At 41.2% G+C, this 19834-nt stretch overlaps 1 protein-coding gene across 2 annotated transcripts in view; it reads left to right on the forward strand.

Annotated features, from left to right (window-relative positions):
- pard3bb (par-3 family cell polarity regulator beta b) overlaps positions 1–19834 on the forward strand; it is a 167326-nt gene that overhangs the window by 107246 nt on the left and 40246 nt on the right. For both annotated transcript variants that reach the window (XM_046404893.1, XM_046404894.1), the window contains exons 20-22: positions 348–458; positions 1103–1477; positions 15659–15776. In XM_046404893.1, coding sequence (XP_046260849.1) covers positions 348–458; positions 1103–1477; positions 15659–15776 — 604 coding nt within the window. The remainder of the gene's footprint in view (positions 1–347; positions 459–1102; positions 1478–15658; positions 15777–19834) is intronic.

The following is a 19834-nucleotide window of genomic DNA, read 5'->3' on the forward strand; positions in this document are numbered from 1 at the left end:
TATGCGGCCACTTAAAACAGGCCTCCAAGTCTGCTGTGTTTATGCCGTCTTTTAATTTAAATTAGGCTGCACAGAGTCCAGTGTTAAGCAATAGCTTTCCATTTAGCCTGCCTCTGTCTAATTTATTGGACCACTCACACTTCCGGTGTTGTCTGCCTTTACAGACACACCTGTATGAAGTCACTCCACATTTGTTCTTTTGTTTACCTATTTTATCTGTCCTCAGGTATGTGTGTTTGTTATGCGAATGGTGTCGATGCTCTGTTTGTTTCCTCATTTACTTCGAGTTTTTTCAAAATTTCTAATTCTTTTGTCTTCTGTCTGTGTCACTGCTTCTCTCCGTCCAGATTCGGGAAGAAAAAAGACGAGAAGAAGGAGGCGAAAGCAGCTCTGCAGCGACAGAAATCAGACATTTTGAGTGACCATGAGTTTGAGAGGATGAAGGATGAGAGGGAAAGGTTTGGAGCTTTCTGGTTATGAGATGACCAAGACTTTCTTTGCTTTAATCCTGCAGTGTGGGACTTTAAAATAAGTAAATAAATAAATGAATGTCTGTGGCATTTAAGCCCTTGCAAAAAAAAGTTCACATAATACTGGCTATCAGAATCTCTCTATATCTCCCTGTATTATTGGAACTAGAGACAGACGAGATTGAAATGAAAGGGGGAACTTCTGTAGCAATGAAGTAGGTTACAGCAAAGCACGAAACCTGTGGTGTCATAAGCATGACAACATTGTTTGTGTCACTACTTTTACTGCCAGAAGGGGGAGCCTGAAGTTCCGCACCGCAGGTTTAAGTTTTCTCATAGTTTGAGGGGAATTGTGTAACCAGTTTTTGTTTTTGTCCTTTATTGCAGATCGTTTTTCACTTATCTCATGGAACATAATGAAACCGCTTTACTACATTCCCCGCCATTCCTTTCTGTTATTGCTCCTCATTCTTTTCATTCTCTCCGTTTTGTCTGTCCCTCTTTGTGCCATGCTTGTCATTCCTGAGCCCTGAACTGATGGCCTGCTCTGCGTGGTTTGTTTAAAAATGTTTCTTTGTGGTAGCACTTGTTGTAACTCTGTCATCTTAAGTGGCCCTCCGTCTCTTTGTCAGAATCGAGGCCGGGCACCCTGAGCTGCGAGACCAGCGGTCCAGAGACCAGCAGGGTGGTGGCGGCTCGACATATCCTGATGTTGAGGATGACGACACAGACCCAAACTATGCACGAATACAATCCTTCAGGGACCGAAATATGGTTTCAGTGCCGCAGCCCATGCCTCAGGCGCCACCATATAGTACAGTTCAGCACATCCATGCCCGCACCCCATCCCCCCAAGGCCCTTCAAGCTTTCCAAGGCATGGAAGTCACGGTAACGAACCTGCAGCCGTCCCTGATGATGACCCCCTTGATAGACTGTACGCCAAGGTCAATAAACCAAAGGGAGCCGGAAGCACATCTCCTCCTGTCTCTGCTGCTGCCAATGACAGGTAAGGCTCCATGACCATCTGAGGGTATACTTACAGGAGCATGAAAAAATCTGCAACATCTCGCTATGCGTACGGTTTCATCGTTTTTGCAACCTGTGATTAAAATTTGCTGCATTTTCCTGGAGCTATCAGGAGCTGGGCCTGGGCAGGACGCTCCCAGGTTTCTCCTTTACTCCTTTCCTCCACAGTCTCTCTTCAGGTGCACAGTGGAACATTATCTTGCTGATGCTTCATATTTCTCCCTGTTTTTGCCCCTTACCTGTTTAAATCAGGTTTATCTGTCACAAGCCAGTTTGTACGGTTGTGTGTGTGTGTGTGTATGTGTGTGTGTGTGTGTATGTGTGTGTGTGTGTGTGTGTGTGTGTGTGTGCGTGTGTGTGTGTCTTTGACAGCAAGAGAGAGATAGAGACAGACAAAAAAGAAAGATTGAATTGTTTGTGCTTGCTTTGAGCTTCAGTATGAGCACTTGCATACTCACATGCACGCTGGCATCCATATTGTTAGTGTGTGTGTGTGTGTGTGCGTGTGTGTATTCCAGCAAAAAAATAAATAAATAAATGAAGTCAAATAAAAAGAAATCACCGCAGGGCTCGATGTGTTCCTCTCAGCCCCACAATCCTTACCTTTATTTGTCACAGTTCACTTACTTCTGAATATATCTACCAGTACAGATACTCTCACACGCAGACACACATCCACCTTATTTCAATGTGTCTTCGTGCGAGGAAGTGAAGCTGTTTGACCGACATAGATATTTTTTTCATTGTGTCTTTCTCATATTGTTTCCTGTCGGCATAGATAGTGCAAAGAATCATTTGACCTTGTCTCCAAAGATGGAAATCTTTTAAGATTTTTATCTAAAGTAAATTGCTAAACCTGGTGTTAATCACAAGGTGATGTGATTCACAAAAAATTCAAAGACAGGTATATGAAAGTGGGGCCAGTTCTTCCTAAACTGTGCTAAAGTCAATACTGAGGCACTATAAGGCAATATAAGTAAATGCTTATAATTAAGCTTATAATACTTGAATCTGTTCTAATCAGTATGTATGTACCTGCTTTGCTGAAATGGTCTTCACCCCTCAAGTGCAGGTTTTCACACACATCCCATATGGTCTTTTACCGTGTTCGTGCAGTATAATTTAGATTATGTACATATGTTGTCTTTGCTTCTTTAGTGGTGCAGTGCACGATGTATGTACAGCTAAATATGTTAACGACGGTACACATTTTAAAATATTTGATATTAAAGCCGATGCTTCAGTTTCTAACCTGAAACTTGTAAAATACCACTTTATACAAGAACCTTATAATTAAGCAGATGAATGATTAAGTCCCAGAGATCCTATTTGGGCTATGTATTATTTGTTGATATGCTGTTAGTTTTCCATTATTTAGTTTAATTTGTCCAGTATGTATTTACTTGAGTTCGCCCATCTCTCTCCTTCCCTAAAAGAAGAATAACGAGTATAGGAATGCCTTAATTTTGGAAACCTATAAGCACAGCCGCTGGCACATAGCGCTGTTCATTTGTCATCACTTCCTGAAACCTGATGATGCAGACAGGCAGGAAGTCCAGGTACTGGCTGACGGTAATCAGTGGTGCCAAAAAGGAAGGTAATGTGTCAGCAGTGTGTGTGTGTGTGTGTGTATGCGTGTGTGTGAGAGAAAGAGAGAAACTGAGTTACTGTGCGTCAGGGGAGGCCAGAGACATAGAATATATGCCAGAGATGGAGATAAACAAAATCACTAAGGACTCCATTCCATCAGCACCTCGGCAAGGCCCGCACACACACACACACACACACACACACACACACACACATTAAGGTAAGGCAGTGATAAAAACACCAACGACATGCAAAGTTGTGCGTGCAAGCAGATGGAACATAAGATGTAGATTGACTGCTGACTATTAGAAAGTCATGGAGTCAATCATAGATATGAAACGTCCAGACAGCAAACAGCTACTGTTTCATCCTTGATAATGTTGGATAATGATAATAAGTCAAGGGATGGAACGACACCATCGGCTGAAATTAGACTGTCCTGTATGACTTACTTCCTCCCTTGAATGTTGCTGGAAACAGCCAGTTTGCTCAGTCAGTGGGAATAATTCAAGCTCTTAAATGGTCTTGATTCAAAGATGAGGATCAGATGGAATAGTTGGACATAAGGACAGGACATAAGGCTTCATTAAGCTTCTTGTAAATGTGATACTTGCCACTTTCACTTTAATGCAATCTATTGAATTAAGAAGTTGATATCTTCCTAATAGAACAGTCATGTCATGTATATACATCATATACAGGGCACATCCTCTACTTTTAAATGAGCTTCTTTGATGAATGATGGCTTAAGTGTTGTGTAGTTGTTGTCACTCTAAGTGTGAATGCAAAAAGTTTCTCTCCGACACAACAACCGATCCGTGTCTTTTTTGTCCCGCCGTGTTGTGTGCTCCGTGGCCGGAGAGAACAGCTTGCGGCGCCTTGCCTCTGTTGACCTCTCGGGTTTCTCCTCAAATATCGTGCAGGCTCTCGTGTTGAAGTGAATGGGCGTCGTTCGCCAACGAATGTTACCTTCAGGGTGGGTGGACAAGATCATCAAAGCTGGGATGCCTTTCAGTGGTTTGCTTCAAAACAACTCTGGAAGGACAGTTATTTAACCCCACAGCACAGTAATAAATCACACTGTCTGCCTCAGTCCACCACCTTCAGTTCTAAAGGGCACAGCCAACACAATTCCTTATGCATGGCAGAGTTTAATGCAGACTCATGTAATAGCCTCATGACACACACACAGAAACACAGACACAAAACATTTGGTAAAGATTATACATACAGGGAGGCATGAATGTGTTTTGACCAAAGCAGCACACACACACACACTCTGACACATGCACAAAAATAACGTGCTGTATCACTGTTTCTTCCTCCCACTTAGTGTGTGACTCTGCTATGTTAACAAGTCAAAATAAGTGATTAACAGGACAGACTGTGGGGCCTGTGTGGCTCACATAGGGAAGGAAGAAGCAAGGGAACCAGGGTGGGAGTAAAAAAGGATGCGAGCAATAGAACTGTTGAGAAGATTTCCAAATGGAGAGCAGGATTCTTAGCCCATCATCTGCACACACACACACACACACACACACACACACACACTTTCTCAGTCCATCTTGTCCTCTCACCAAAGCCATTTTGTGCACTCACACACTTGTGCAGCATGTACAAAACTGAGGTAGTTAGAATGTCACACACACACACACACACACACACACACACACACAGAGCGAGAGAGGGAGAGAGACTCCATTTTCTGAAGTGACCACCCAAGCCTTGCAAGAGTGTTGCCCTCCATTTTCTTGAGTGGGTGCCCCCTCCTACCCTCGCCTAACCACTACCTCCACCACCTAACTCTTCCAAGTGCCCCTTGCAGGTTACCATAACAACCACGACCTCTGGCACTCCACCAATTAGAAAACAATCAGCCTGGAGAAGCCAGAGTGGAGTGAAGCTTAAGAGAGAGAGGGAGAGAGAGAGAGAGAGAGGGAGTTACTGTAGCGCATGAGTGAAAGATAAGTGCAGAGCAAATAATGTCAAGAATGAAAGAAAGAAACCTAAAGAATTAAAAGAAAGGACCAGAGTAGTTCATTTTTTGAATGAAGAAACCAAGGTTCTTCCTAACCTAAAAAGAAATAATAGCACAATATAGTACTGTGATATATGAATCATCAGATGCAGTCGAAACGTTGCATGTCAGGTGTTGATTCATGCCTGAATCATTTTTGTCAGTAAAGTATTGTACAATAAAATGGAAGTTATGTTTTCAACTTGTGCACGTTTCACATTATAATGTAGTACATATGCACAACTCACAGTTTACATGTGAAGTTAACAAATAAGACCAAGCTCAAGATGACAGTAGCCCCCACCATCCAGTGGTATTACCATCTTAAGATGAGTCACCATCTGCCCGATTGATAACAAAATGGTGCCACTTACTGGAAAGACAAAGTTCCTGCTCCACCCCTCCCTCTTCCTCCTTGGTGTTGCTCCATTTGTGTTTGCTTTGGGGTTTGCTTGACTAAAGAGGATAAACATGTTTGAAGTGATTTTGCCATCGGCTTTAACTCGCCCCACCATCTGCCATTGCGAGAAACTCGATGAAAGTTTAGCTTTGTTTGTGCCGGAAGAGCAACCATCATTTCACTGCTTTATATCACAGAGTGAATGTTATTCCTTCTGTATAACAACCAGGTTACCTCCAGGTTTTCTTTGAGATAAAAGTATGACACCCAAAGGTAAGATGTTGTTTAGGGGCATCTTTTGAGTACTAAAATGACACACATGGGTTTGTACGCCATGTACTGCACCTTACCTATTGCATTTACTTCACAGATTACATGAGTGGAAACAACATGCACTGCCAAAATGTGTTCTAAGAGTTAGAATGATGAAACAGAGACAAAGAATAGAGGGAGCTTGTACAGGAGAGGTGAGCTTTTAGCATTGCTTGGCTGGTCACTGGAGAGTCTTTCTTTTCTCTGTGTTAATTAATCAGACATTCTCTCAGCTCATTGAGTGTCACACACACACACACACACACACAGGCATTTTTTTAAACAGTAATACATGCCCACTGTCTTTATGTTGCACACATTATACACACACACACTGTAGAGGGAGCTTTTAGTGCGTGTCAGGTTGGCCAGTGCGAAGGCTGTTTTCCACATCACTCTCTTCTTGAAGATAATTAGTTTTGGTGAGGCTGTGGCTGTCTGTCTGTCTGTGTGTATGGCCGTGTGTGTGTACAAGTATGTGTCTTGTTTGGGGTAGTTACATGATTCTCACTCTAATAAGCATCACTGCAAATTGTCACAAAATACACGAAAAAAAAAAGAGCTGCGACAGGAGCAGCAACCCACAGGCCTGATTTGTAAAGGTTTTATTTACATTTCATTCAATTCTGCAAGCATCCAAGGCAAGTTCTGCTGTCTCTTTGCTCCCCCTGTGATGTGTAAGACAGGAAGTGACATGCAATTAATGACTGTCCTCTCCACGAAAACAGCGGCTTTGGTTGTTTGTTAAAGCATCTTAAAACAGCCCATCCCATCCCCTACTGACTGTTGTTTTTTTTTTAGATAATCATTCCCCAATCTTTACTAAGTTACTTTTCTGAACTTTAAAATAGTACTGCATGTGGGTATTCTTCTGACAAATGGGCATAGGAGACCTACAGTACGTTTATATCGGTTATCTGAAAGATCCATTACAGACTTTGCAGATTTTATATACTGCAAAAGAATATCACATTATAACAGAAACTCTGTATGTATAAAATGTAGAATTTTCAGCTAATTTAAAAACTGGGCGAAACAAGTGGATTCAAGGACCCTAGTGGATCTGATAGAGAAGTTTTAAGTGTTTTTGAACTAAAGGGAGGTAAAATGGAAGGTTAAGTGGGATTAGGAATAAAAAAGGAAGAGAATTTAAAGAAAGAAACCAGTGAAAGGGTGAAACAGAAGAGATGCATGGAGTAAGTGTTTGCGGCTGCAGGAACGAATTAGCTGGAGGAAGAAAAGAGAGATGCAGAGATGAGAAGGTGACAGAGGTTATGCAGAGCAGGGAAAACGGATAAATGAAAAGAGGGGAGCGGCAAAGTAGAGAGATTTGGACAGAATTGTTGAGAGTCAGTGAATGTTCAGCGCTAAAAAGAAAAAGAAAGAGAAGAGGATGATTTGGTGGAGAAAATAAGGGGATCCAAATTTTGTGGACTGAAAGCAGACATGAGTGGACCCCAAATAATTGCAGGAATGAGAAAAGTGGATCAACTAGTGAAAAGGAGAAAAGAGAAGTAGTGAGGGATTTGGAGAGAGAAGAGAGGCTAAGTGGATGTTTTGGGATAATTCAACGGACGAGACGGTGAACGAGGTGGTTGGAGTGAGGACATGCAAGGAAAATGAGGAAGGAGGTCAGTGAATGTCCAGGGACAAAAGGGGCAAAATAGACTGAGAAAAGCAGATGGGAAAGTAGAGGGAAAAAAAACGGAATAAACTGAACTGAGATGCTGGGAGTGGAGAACGTGAAGAGGACTAAAAGAGAGGAATGAGAAGAGGTGGGCGGGAGGCAAGTGATGGAGAGCAGACGAAAAAAGGGCCAGAGTGTGTGTGTTTTCCGGACTCAAAGCTCGTGATTCAGCCCGGCTAATAAGGAGAAGCTCTCGAGAGGCACTCATCAGCTCCATCCCTTCCTCCCCCATGCTCTCCTTCCTTCAATATACCCTTTCTAGGTCTCTCTTCGCCCTGTTGCACTCTCTTCCCCTCATTTATGATTTCCGGCGCTTGTATTTGCACAAGTAGTTCTCAATGAAAAATAAATTCCATGCAAAGGACATCCTTCCACAGTGGAGCACGCACACGGTAAAAGGACACATGGGCACGTAGATCCGGACTCTTGAAAGGACACACACAAACAAGAAGAACACACCAAAAGAAACAAAAAGTTAGACGCTCATGGATGGAAGTAGCTTTTTACATTTTTCACATTATTTTCCTTTTATAGATATTTATTGTTCCTGTTCTCATTCTGATATATTTTTCATATACAGCAGGGATTATGAGTTCACTGTAAGCGGTGGTAACCTGTAGCTAAGCAACATGCACACTCTGCTTTTAGAGACTTAGTATATGATGTATCTCGGGCTCCGTTTGGCAGTACTCATTGTGAGCTTGGATTTTATGTAATCACAGTGAATCCAGTCAAAAAGAGGTTAATGTATTTTTACGGCCATTAATTCTGAATCACAAATGATGTATGGTGTTCACAAGTGTTCATATATTATAGTTATGTTATCTAATGAGATGCTACAGGTTTCCGTTCACATCACATAACCTCAACGTATCACTGCACATTTTTTAGAAAATTTAAAACCTATGTTTGGGGATGAAGATTTTGTGGAAGAAGTTTGGGTAATGTCCAGGATTCGATATCACGCTCGAGGCTTGGTGAAATTATTCTGGTTAAAGTAAAAGCTGCTCAATTAAATCTAATTAAACTGCCGAATGTTCAAATACTTGAATACCAAACAAAGAAAATTTGGTAAATTTAAAAGCAATGGAGAGATGAGGTTATGTTAGGTTATGTGAGGTGAAGTTCAGCTGTAGTGACTTCTTAAACCTGACTAGAGAGACTTTTCGACATGCTGAAATCGAGTGTGAAATGGCTTAACAGTAAACCTTTGAAACCGGTCTACACATTAAAAGTATACTATACAGAATGCCAACTTTTGGAAAAGAGTTACGGTCGGATATCTTTATTTATTCTGCCTTTACTGCCTTGTGTGATGCACAACAGAAAAGCACTCTCATGCCTACTAGCAGTTAGTAACTTTTTAGGGAGGCACTGACAAACGATGTTGTCCTACCACATGGGGCATGAAAATAAGAAAACATTTTTATTCATTATTTTAAAGGCAATGACAAACAGCTATTTTTGCTATTTAGTTGGGAGGACTTGAAAGGTAATGGCATGCAGAGACTTTTAAAAGGGCTACAGAAATAATGCAGTTAGTCCGCTTGGGCTGCTTGTGTTTTCTCCTGCCAGTCTCTAATGCAGGTACAGACTGTTGAGATTGACAACAACAGCCCAAGGCGCACATGCAATAATCAGGCTTTTTTATCAGCATCTTGATTTGCCATACCTGTCAGGTGGATGGATTATCTTGGCAAGGGAAAAGTGCTCACTAACATAGACTCCCTAAAGAATTTGTGCTCGGAAACAGAGAGAAATAAGCCTTTGTGGTGCACAGAAAAAGTCTTATTCCTTTTACTTCAACTTATGAAAAAAAACATGTATATTTATATTTTTGTTGTTTACTGCATATTTGCAGTTTGCTGCACTTGTCAACAAGAGGCCATTGCAAGGCATAAGCGTCCTATTCAATTAGGCACGACCAGCATTCCTGTCGTCAGTATAGTTAGAATTATTAATTAGTAGAATTATAGTGGGAAATATGAATAACAAATAAAACATGTCATAGTCAGGTACACTACATCTGTCTGGTTTTGCTGCAACCAGTAAACCACTTCAATACAACAATGAATAATGAATCTAAACCTGCGTCTGGAGGCGGAGACATTAGGCAAACAGGCCTCCCTCCATACATACGGCTGTTAAAGTCAAAAGAGAACATCGAGCCAGACATCCTGCCTACATGATTTTATGCCAGCCAGTTTACCACCTGTAGCACTACCTCTCTCTCTGTGTCTCACACACACACACACACACCCCCCGACGGCTTGTCTACCTAATGTTATGCCAGACAATTTTCAGTCTGTACGTTACCCACACACTGATTGTCATGACAATCGGATGCTTGCCTACTCTTGCACACGCTGGCATTTAGACAGCTTGTCTGATTGATGTCATGGCAGTCGATATAGCACTAATTACTCTCTCTGCTTAGACGGCGCCGTGTAAGAAGCGGTGTCATATCCTGTCAGCTGCATTTTAAAAACACGTGTCACTTCCTGTTAGCCTGTAGAGGAGACAAGGGCAACAGAGCAACCTGACATCACGTACACACCACATACACTCCTCCTACTCCTCTCCATTCTTGCCCCTTTCTTTTTTTTTTTTGTTCCCTCTGACCCACCTACCAGCATTGGTGATCTTTTGTTGTCAAACTTCATTAGTGGATTCGTCAGCTAATTAGAGCCTGGCACGCGCTTGGGAGATTAGGGGGGAAGAAGAAGATGAAGAGCGAGATGAGGGAAGAAGGAGGCAGGGGCAGGGCAGAGGGGATGGAGATGAGCAGATGATGAAGAGATTAAGATGGAGTGGGAGGGAAAGAGAGATGGATGCTATCAAGGTAGGGATGGAAGTGACAGTGGGGATGATTACCTGCATAAACTGTGGCGGGTAGAACGAGGCGAGAGTGAGAAAAAGGATGAATGGAGGTGTGAGAAATCGAAAATAGATTGAGGAGAAAGGTTGACAGAATTGTGAATATTTACAACTCAGAATGATTCACAGCAAAGAGAAATGCCGAAAGAAAATTGAATACATCAGAGAAATGTCCAAATGACAGAACATATCATATAAACAAAGCTCATATCCATACCAACACATGGGGAGGCAGTGGCTGACAGTGATTAAGTTGTTTTTGTTACTTGCACCTAGTCCTGTGTTTGTGTTTGTGTGTGCGTGTGTGTGTGTTTCTAAGTGAGAACAGGCAGCCCAGTAAAACAGAACTGCAAGATAATGGGAGAGAGTGAGATAATGCATTGACCTGTGTCTGTGGTTGTGATCTAGTTGATCCTTGTAAGACACAGCTGATAACGATCCTGTGCTCTACAACAAGACACTGGGGAGAACACACACAGACACACTCTGACACGTTCCTACACATTTGTGGACGCGTGGACAGAAAAGGACTACAACTCCGTCTTGTCATCATCAATCAATATTAAACCGCATTTCCTCTGTTTTGCTCGCTTGCGGTTATCGACTGTGGTTTGTGTCCTGTTGTTGATGCCAGCCTAAAAATAATCTTAAGGTTCTTGCTTTATTACATCTCATTTGAATAGGAAGTTAATGTTAATTTACTGTTGCACTGAAAAGTAATAGACTCATCTGTAACTCTGACATTTTAAAGCTCAGAGAAAAACTGGTTTGTTTTGCTGCATTGATCAGCATCAGCAGGATGTAAAGCCGCAAAGTTTCTACTTTCCTCGAAAAGTTTGAAGGGGCATTTATATACAGGGTGTGTACCATTTAAGCTTCTAACTCATTTGCAGTTTATGTTTTCAAGAGTTACTGAATTTTCCAAATGGCTATCATGACGTGTACAAATGAAAGTAAATCCTACACCTCTTTTTCAGAAGGTCAAAAGTGCTGGCAATTGGCTGCAATTTTTGTTTTCTTTTTTTTTTTCTTTAAAAAGTGCAAGACTGAAACTCACCACATCAGTGAGTTTACTGGTCCTTCTGTTGGCTGGATGGAAATAATACTGGCCAGAGAGAGAGGCTTTAGGGCAACAGAAGTGAAATGCAGATGTGTGAAGAGACAGAAGAAATCTTCACTTTTACATGCTTGTTTTACATATTTGGCAGACCTTCTACCAACTAGAACCTTTCTGATCTTGTTTCTGTTTGCATAATAAAAGCCTTTTTCCTGGTCCATTATTGGATAAACTCTAAGATGACCCCCCCGACCTTTTCTCTAGGGACCACATCAGGTCAACTTTTCCCCACAAGAAAATCCAAATATAATAGACAAATCACCTCGAAATTTTCAGAGCACATTCTTGCTTCCCGGGGATGATGACTTAATTTTTTTAACACTGAGCTTTGAGTGGACCTCCTTACAAAAAGGGATTCAACAAGTTCCTGTAAACATTTTTGTTCTCACTTTTCCACACGCGAACATGCAAGGTCAGACTGATCCATCCATCACCATGTACTGCACCACAATGCTTCGGCCATTTATGAAACCTTTCAGCTCAAAGTCATCTGTTAGAGAGCACTAAAAACATTTGCTTGACCATTGTTTCCACCTCTTCGTCTGTCTCTGTCCATCTCTGCACACAGTTCACATTCATGTTTCTGATGGAAGGACAATAACAGTAACTTATCAAGGTTGATATGTTGATAATGAATTTCCCACATCAACCAGCATGATTTTTTAATCATTCATGGAGTTACTAAGTCTGGCTTAAAGTGAACCAGGCCTCAATATAATAACACTTGATGTGGCCATTAAAGTTTCAATAGGTAAAGTTTCGTCCGGAGAATTGAAACCTACGCTGAATGGAATGAGTTTGACAGATCTCCCATCATGTCTTCAAAAACAAATGTTAAATATACTTGACCTTTGATCACAAGTCGCACTTAATCTTGGCTTCAGTTGTGGAGTGTCTCTTCTTTAAATGACAAAGATCCCCAGAAAGCACATTTTAGGGGTGTTACATAGTTTAAGGGTATTACTTTAAGAGATGCATTATTTCTATTGTAAATATTTATAGGCTTTAAATGCGTGGACATATTCCTTCTCTGTGGACAATGATGTATTTTAGGGCAGATCTCACTGCGTTATTAATGGAACAGAAGTCTCAATTATTAATAGCAGCATTATTAACAGCTATGCCGTGTTTCCGATTCTGATTTAAACATTTATGGAATTATTATTGGTATGACAGAGCAAGAGCAAGAGATTGATCTCCCTGGGCCTCTGTGTGTGTGTGTGTGTGTGTGTGTGTGTGTGTGTGTGTGAGAGAGAGAGAGAGGGGGGGGGGGGAGGGAGGGAGGGAGGAGTCTGTTGCTGGACTGAGGCTCAGGTCCATGCAAGCTTTACACATGACTTACTTTGATACGAAATTTTTCTAAAATAAATGCCGTACTGGCTTGAATTTATTCTTGCTGTGAGGCTTAAGTAATTTAAACATTAAACATTCGATTGCAAACATGTTTTAGGCACAGAACTATGTGTTTTATATTACTTGTTTCTCTAAAGCTAATCAATAGCTTCCTTCCTGTCTGTGGTCATGGAAATGTTTGCATAAATGTGTTTGTTTGTGTGAGTGTTGTGTTATCATCCTTTATATGGTGTTAGAAATTGTAGAAAGTACCTTTTGTGTGTGTGTGCGCATTCTTGCATCTGTGGATAGAAAATGAACATTGTGTACATTTTACCACCCTATCCTCCCAGGCCTTGTGTCAGTAAGATGGAGCAGAGGGTGAAGTGGTGTGTGTGTGTGTGTGACACGAATGATTCGTGTCACTCCTTGTGACACGAATCATTTCAACTGTGATGCATAAACGTATAACAGCGCAGCAAAACGCACAGCCGAGCCCGCAGAGGAATTGATTAGAACAGAATACATTTGACCATCGGCCAACAACAGCTTCGGGATAAGTGCAAATTTTTTGCTGAAGATGAACTTTTTTCTTTTTTATCAGCGTCTGTTTGAATTCTCCTGTGTCTTTCCGCTGATTCAAATGCAATCACGCCACTTTTAAAATCTTCTGCAAGTTCTGTCTGAACAAACCTTAACCCTTTGTTCTATTTCTCACGTTTAACTCACAGTCTCCAGTTCATCCAGAGTGGGCCTAACAGTAGAGAATGCAATACACTTAAGAAACTCTCATTGGCACAGAAACCACAAAAACACACACAACACAACAAGAGTGTTGAGACATCTGTCTTCGTATGTTTTCGTGATGCAGCCCTCGATGCAAAATGTGTTGCTAAATTTACATCTTTGTATTTGGGACACGACTGCTTTCCAAAGGCGAATGCAATCAGATCAGCGTAGTCAGAGGGCGAGGAGCAAAGGGAAGATGTGGGATGTAAATCGATTGCCTGTAAGTGTGAGTGTTTATTTCTGTCTATGTGATAACCCTTGTGATGAGCAGCCAGCTTGCCTCAGGTATTTTTCTGCCCTCGACATTGTGGAATACTGTAGTCCCCATCATGATGAAGAAGGATTATGTTAAAATTGATCAAACATAATAATGTCACTTCATTGTATCAGAAAATGCAACAGAAAAACAAGGTGATGGAACAATCGAGGCTGAAAAATGCGTTTTGCTTTGTCAAGGACAGTTAGCATCTGACTTCATTCTGCTCCAAATCTACACTTCGCACAGTGGATGTTGTGTGTTGCTGCTGACACGGCTCTTTTACTCCCCTGTAGGCTACAGCCAAACAGACACACACACACACACACACGCACACACATACACACATACACTTAGACTAGTTTTGTGTTTGACTGCAATGCATTTCTCCTTACAGGACAGCCCATACTGGGCATAAATAAGCTCAGTCTATGGTGTCGCTTCCACGCCTACAGGGAAGTTCAAATGGAAAAAAGAGAGACGTTTAGCATTAAAGAAATGTGTAAATGATTTTACACATGAACATTTTAACTAATGATTTTAACAGATTTAAAGAAATGAAACAATTTAACAGAAAGTAGGACATGAAAAAAGTTTGGATTTCAAAGAGAGGAAAGTGAATGAAGGGACTAGAGGATTAGAAACCGTGTTTTCAAAAGAGAAAAATAACTCACTGATTTTCAGCTTTATTTGAATGTTATCATTTTAGAGGCGAAGATCTGACAACATTTAGATCTGTCATGTTGATCAGGGTTTTGGTGAATGGAAGACACGTTATTTTGTAGGAATTAATTCGTTTTGAATAATAAATAGCTGCTTTTCTGTGGTAGTTATTATTCTCTTAAAATACAAACTTAAAAATACATTCTTACAAAATAGAATCAAAGTTGTACCTTTTGAAATGTATGCAAGCAATTGTTACCCGTAAGTCTGCTTGCAAATCTGCTGGCAACTGGAAGATGCTACGTCATGTTTCTAAATCTAGACCACGTTATGGGTCACACGCTGAGCACCAGTAATGCCACACTTGACCTCTCAGAAGGTGTAGTTTTATTCACAGACGCTGAGAAGGTGTGTTGCTATTTTTCTGACTTTCCATAAATTGTCTGATGGTGCATCAATGTGTTTTTCCTCCTTCCATCACGCACTACGGTTCTAATGGTTCATATGGGTACATATGTGTGTAATATAACTTTCCATATTTCCATTATGGGTGTGTGTGTGTGTGTGTGCATGAGTCACAAGGGTTCCCAGGGTTCAGTGTTGATGAGCTGCATATTTCCTCTGTTGACAGAGAGAAGGCCAATTTTTGTGACTGATGTTTTTGTTTTTTTGCCTTTTGCAAGAGAAGAAGTGAAAGATGGAAAAGCAGATAGAGATGTAGGCAGTCAGAATGACGTTGATGCTTGTGTGTTTGTAGTATGTGTTCACATGCACATTTGTACACAGGTGGGCATGTCTGGTCTTCACCTCTGTAGGCTTCTGTCAGAGAAAAAGCACCTTTTGCATAAACAGATGGCTTCATCAGGGCAGCCGCTTGGTGGTGATGGAAGTCAAAGTTTTCAATGTATTTTATATTAACACTGATGTGATTCAGTTGCAATGTGACAGTATGAGTAAGTAATCTGCTCTCAAAATCCCGATCCCAGCATGTCACTCAAATGAGTCAGCATTACCAGACATGTGGTGATCTAAATGCCTATTTCTCAACCCAACTTTATTTGCTTTTGTTCCCCTGTGTGTATGTGTGTGCTTGTTTGCATCTGTGTGTGTGTGTGTGTTAGTGTGGACAGGATCCAACAGTTACGAAGAGAATACCAGCAGGCAAGGAGAGAAGGAATGGTGCCGCCTTATGAAGAATTGGAGCCACGACGGCGAGGGCATGAAAATGATGCTCACAGGGTGAGAAGCTTAGACACACACACACACACACACACACACACACATTCACATGCACATGGAAAACCAAGTCCGCAGACATGCAGGTTAAGTGTCATAATCTCTTAATCTGAATCTTTTCTGTTCTTACATTCGTTCAGCCTTTCTTGGCCATCATCAGGTTGTTTTTACCTGTAATGATCATCGTGTGTGTTTACATCCCTGCGTGTCTTTACTGTGCGTGTACATTTGTGCGTTTGCGAGGTTTCTTATTCGCTATCAGCCATCAGAATGATCGCTGCTTTTGCTGCGTTCCTCTGAAGATCAAAACCCTTAAGCTGTCAGTCGCGAGTTGCTCTTTGACATGAACGGCTCCTCCAGACAATGAGCTGATGGGACCCGATGCCATCCGCTTTTCACTGAGGATGAGACACAGGAGAGATAAGTCTTGATTTTACTCACTTCTCATCCTGCAGCCACTGTTTTTAAAATCACAGAATTGCAATCGAGTCCTCACTGGTCCACTTCTGAGTGCAGGCTGTCTAAGTCATGCTGGAACAATCTCAAAAATGTGTAACATCTGTAATAATGCGGAAAAATAGCAAAGTGCTGAGATAAAATCAATCCCTCGTGTTGGTTGTGGTTGTTGCCCTGCAGTGACTTTTTTTGCTGCTGTTGCTAAGCAAATGAAGGTGCTCCTCTTTTATAATTCCGGCAGCGCTGTTATTTTGCCTTTTTGTCATAGAACACTGACAATATGTTTCTTCCTCCTCGCTGCTTTCCATGTTTTCTCTTACTTTAGAGGTTCATACAGTACATCAGTGCTAGCATTCAAGCACTGTGTAAGGTTTATGAGTTGCCTTGTTGATAGAGCAGGTGCTCTGCAAAACCTGTCAAGTGTTAACAGCTTAGCATCAGGCTAGTTGAGTTTTAAGGCTGTGTTGACTTTTTCAGACACTGTTTATTTATATGACACCTTAATTTGTCAGTTAACATTCAAACATGGGTAAAAGAAACTCCTCAAACTGAGAGTCGACGTCATGGAAAATTTTAAATATTTATAATTATTTGTCAGTAATATTAAAACTGTAGTGATGCACGTAACGTCAAGCTCCATATGTGAACAAAGAACAACCTGTTACCCTTTGAGAAGCCATCCAGTTAAGAAAAACAAATCTCAATCAGTTCTCAGTAAAAGTTATCATTGAGCTCAGTTTGTCTTTTCAAACCTTTCCAGTCTTTTCTTCTAGTCTCACTTCAAAACCGTCTCACCTCGCCTCGTCTCGTCACCATGACATTTAAGCTTCCTCTGCTTTTTTTTGAGGAAAGGGGAAATAGAATCACTCTGAGCAACCAAAATGAGTTCCTCTCAATGGAGCTGAAATTAATCTGCTATGACAAATAGACAGGTTTGTTGCAGCACATCACAGTTTAAGTACTGCACCACCATGATGTTCGGTGTGAAGCTTCACTTCACCGGGATGCTGTCAGACCTCATCATGGTGTAATTAAAAGGAGAATACAAAGTAAATAAATGTTTGTGTTTCTTTATGAGTGATGGAATTGCTCCTCAAGGTTTTATTCACTGGGGAGGGGAGCCTTCATAACAAGTGGGCTTTATAAGAGAAATACATGGTGTGTACATTGGCCTTTTTGGTCTTCCTCTTCTTAGTTTCAGTGACGTGCGACATTTTGTCACCACAGCAGGTGTTGTCTCTCACTGCAGCCGAGCTTATGAGGTATTACTTTTCTGTTCCTCTATTGGACTGCTGTAATGTCAGTTTTTGAATGAGCCAGGACCACAACATTGGTAGCTTTTTCACTTTTGTACTAAAAGTGTAGTAAATCATAAATTAATTTACGAATCAAATTTACTGGTAACTTTTTAATAATCAAAAGTCATGTAAAAATATTGAACAATCTCTGACTATGGCTTCTTAATTATGAGATTTTCTTTTTGTTTTTCTGTGTGTTACATGACACTAAAGTTAATGTGAACTGAAGTGTCCCATTGTGTTTGTGTAACAAAATACTGAAACCAACACTGAATGACTCAGATACACGCAGCCTTTGTCATCGTATCCTCACGGCGTGTTTGTCCAGAGATATACCTGGCCCACTTCAATTCAGATCTTAAAGTCATTTGGTTTGTGACCCGCCAGGGGCAATCTCCTTTCCCCTTGGATCGATAGGCGCACATTACACCCTTCTCTGCCTCCAAATGAGAAAACTTTGTTGTTGTTTATAGAGCTGAGAAGGGAGAGCAATTAGCATGCTTCAGAGGTGGAAATTAAGTTTGAAGTTCAAAAGTTAAAAAAAGGAAAAGAGGAAAAAAATCAAAAGGAAAAAGAGACCAGTAGCAGTTGCCACAGTGCCTAACAGGCCCCTCTCATTAGGAATGATGCATTTATTAATTAGAGCCGAGGCGATTATTTACCTGACTGGCTTGCTGTGGGAAGGGTAGAGGGAGAAGTAATGGTAATGGAGTTGAGCCGATGGCAAACTAATTCAGTTTCACTTTTATTGGTTTGTTTGTTTCTCCTTAAGACCTTTTGGTTTTTTTGTATAGTATTTGCTGAATGACACAAGCAAAGATGAGAAAGTGAGACAAAAAGAGGAGGGAGAGAGAGAAAGTTCCTCATGTAGTATTGCCACAGTATATTGAGTGTGTGTGTGTTTTGTGCCCCCATGGCTCCATTACCATCTCGTTGATTCATGGTTATGGGTTAGCTGTCTCGGCTAGCAAAATTATGTTCGCCTAAAAACAATTATCAAGCAACAAACGCCACGCCACAAGTTTGTTTCCAAGTGAGTGCATTGTGTGCTTGTGGGTGGGTGTGTGTATTTTGGAAGACAACAACAGACTTTCTCCCTGAGGAGAGGGGAACTAAATCAACAGGGTGCTGTTGTTGTTGTTGTTGCACGCACACACACAGTTCTACACAGAAGGTATGGAAGCCAATTGTTATAGTGGGCGGTGAGACACAGCCTTTGTTATAGGATTTAATTATGATGAAAAGCTTACGTCTAGTTTTTCCTGCACTTTAAGACACTTAAATATTTTCATTTGCAGTTAGTGGCTTAATTTAATTTGTAGTGACGTCTCATATCATGAGAATAAGGGGGAAGCTGGGAATGGATACACTATACAGACTCAAGTATTGATACACCTGAGCGCTACACCAACAGGGTCTTAAAACACATTGCATTCTAAATACACAGACAGCTTTGTAGCTGTAACAGCTTCCACTGTTCTGGGAAGGCTTTCCACAAGGTTCTGGAGTGTTTCTGTGGGAATTTTTGTCCATTCGTGCAGTAGAGCATTTTTAAGGTCAGACACTGATGTTGGACCAAAAGGCTTCGTTCACAGTATCCGTTCCAGTTCATCCCAAAGGTGTTGGATGGGGTTGAGGTCAGAGCTCTGTGTGGGCCAGTCAAATTCTTCCACACCAAAATCATCCAACCATGTCTTTTTGGAGCTTTGCTTTGTGCACTGGGGCACAGTCATGCTGGAATAGAAAAGGGCCTTCAACAAACTGTTGCCACAAAGTTGGAAGCATAGCATTGTCCAAAATGTCTTGGTATGCTGAAGCATTAAGATTTCCTTTTGTTGGTAGTAAAGGGCTGAGCCCCACCCCTGAAAAACAGCCCTATGAAGACGTGTTTTAATACTTTTGCCTATATGGTGTTTGTCCGGCCCTGCTCCCCCATATAACTTAATACTTTGAGCACAACTTTACAGAGCATTCACTGTATTTCAAGAGGAGTGCTCCAACAGTCCTGTCCGGCCGTATCTTGCTGCCATCGTAGATGTTTTGCCTCTTTACTATTGATCAGCAGCAGTTGTGTTATACAGTCACAAGCTGCTGATTGTAGTGATTTACCTCACCCTCTGTATTCTTGCATTTGGTAGTGTTTTGCTGTAAAAAGAGGTTGGTAAGATTGTCCAACTGAATTTGTAACAAGAAGTTAAAAGCTTGGACAGCATTTGATACTGATTCAGCCTACTTATCTTCGTTCAGTATCTGTCTTATTTTGGTCCATTTTCCAGATTTTCCCCTCTCACGGTGCACTTTACAGTA

Source organism: Scatophagus argus, chromosome 11, assembly GCF_020382885.2.
Source record: "Scatophagus argus isolate fScaArg1 chromosome 11, fScaArg1.pri, whole genome shotgun sequence".
Taxonomy (NCBI): Eukaryota; Metazoa; Chordata; class Actinopteri; family Scatophagidae; genus Scatophagus; species Scatophagus argus.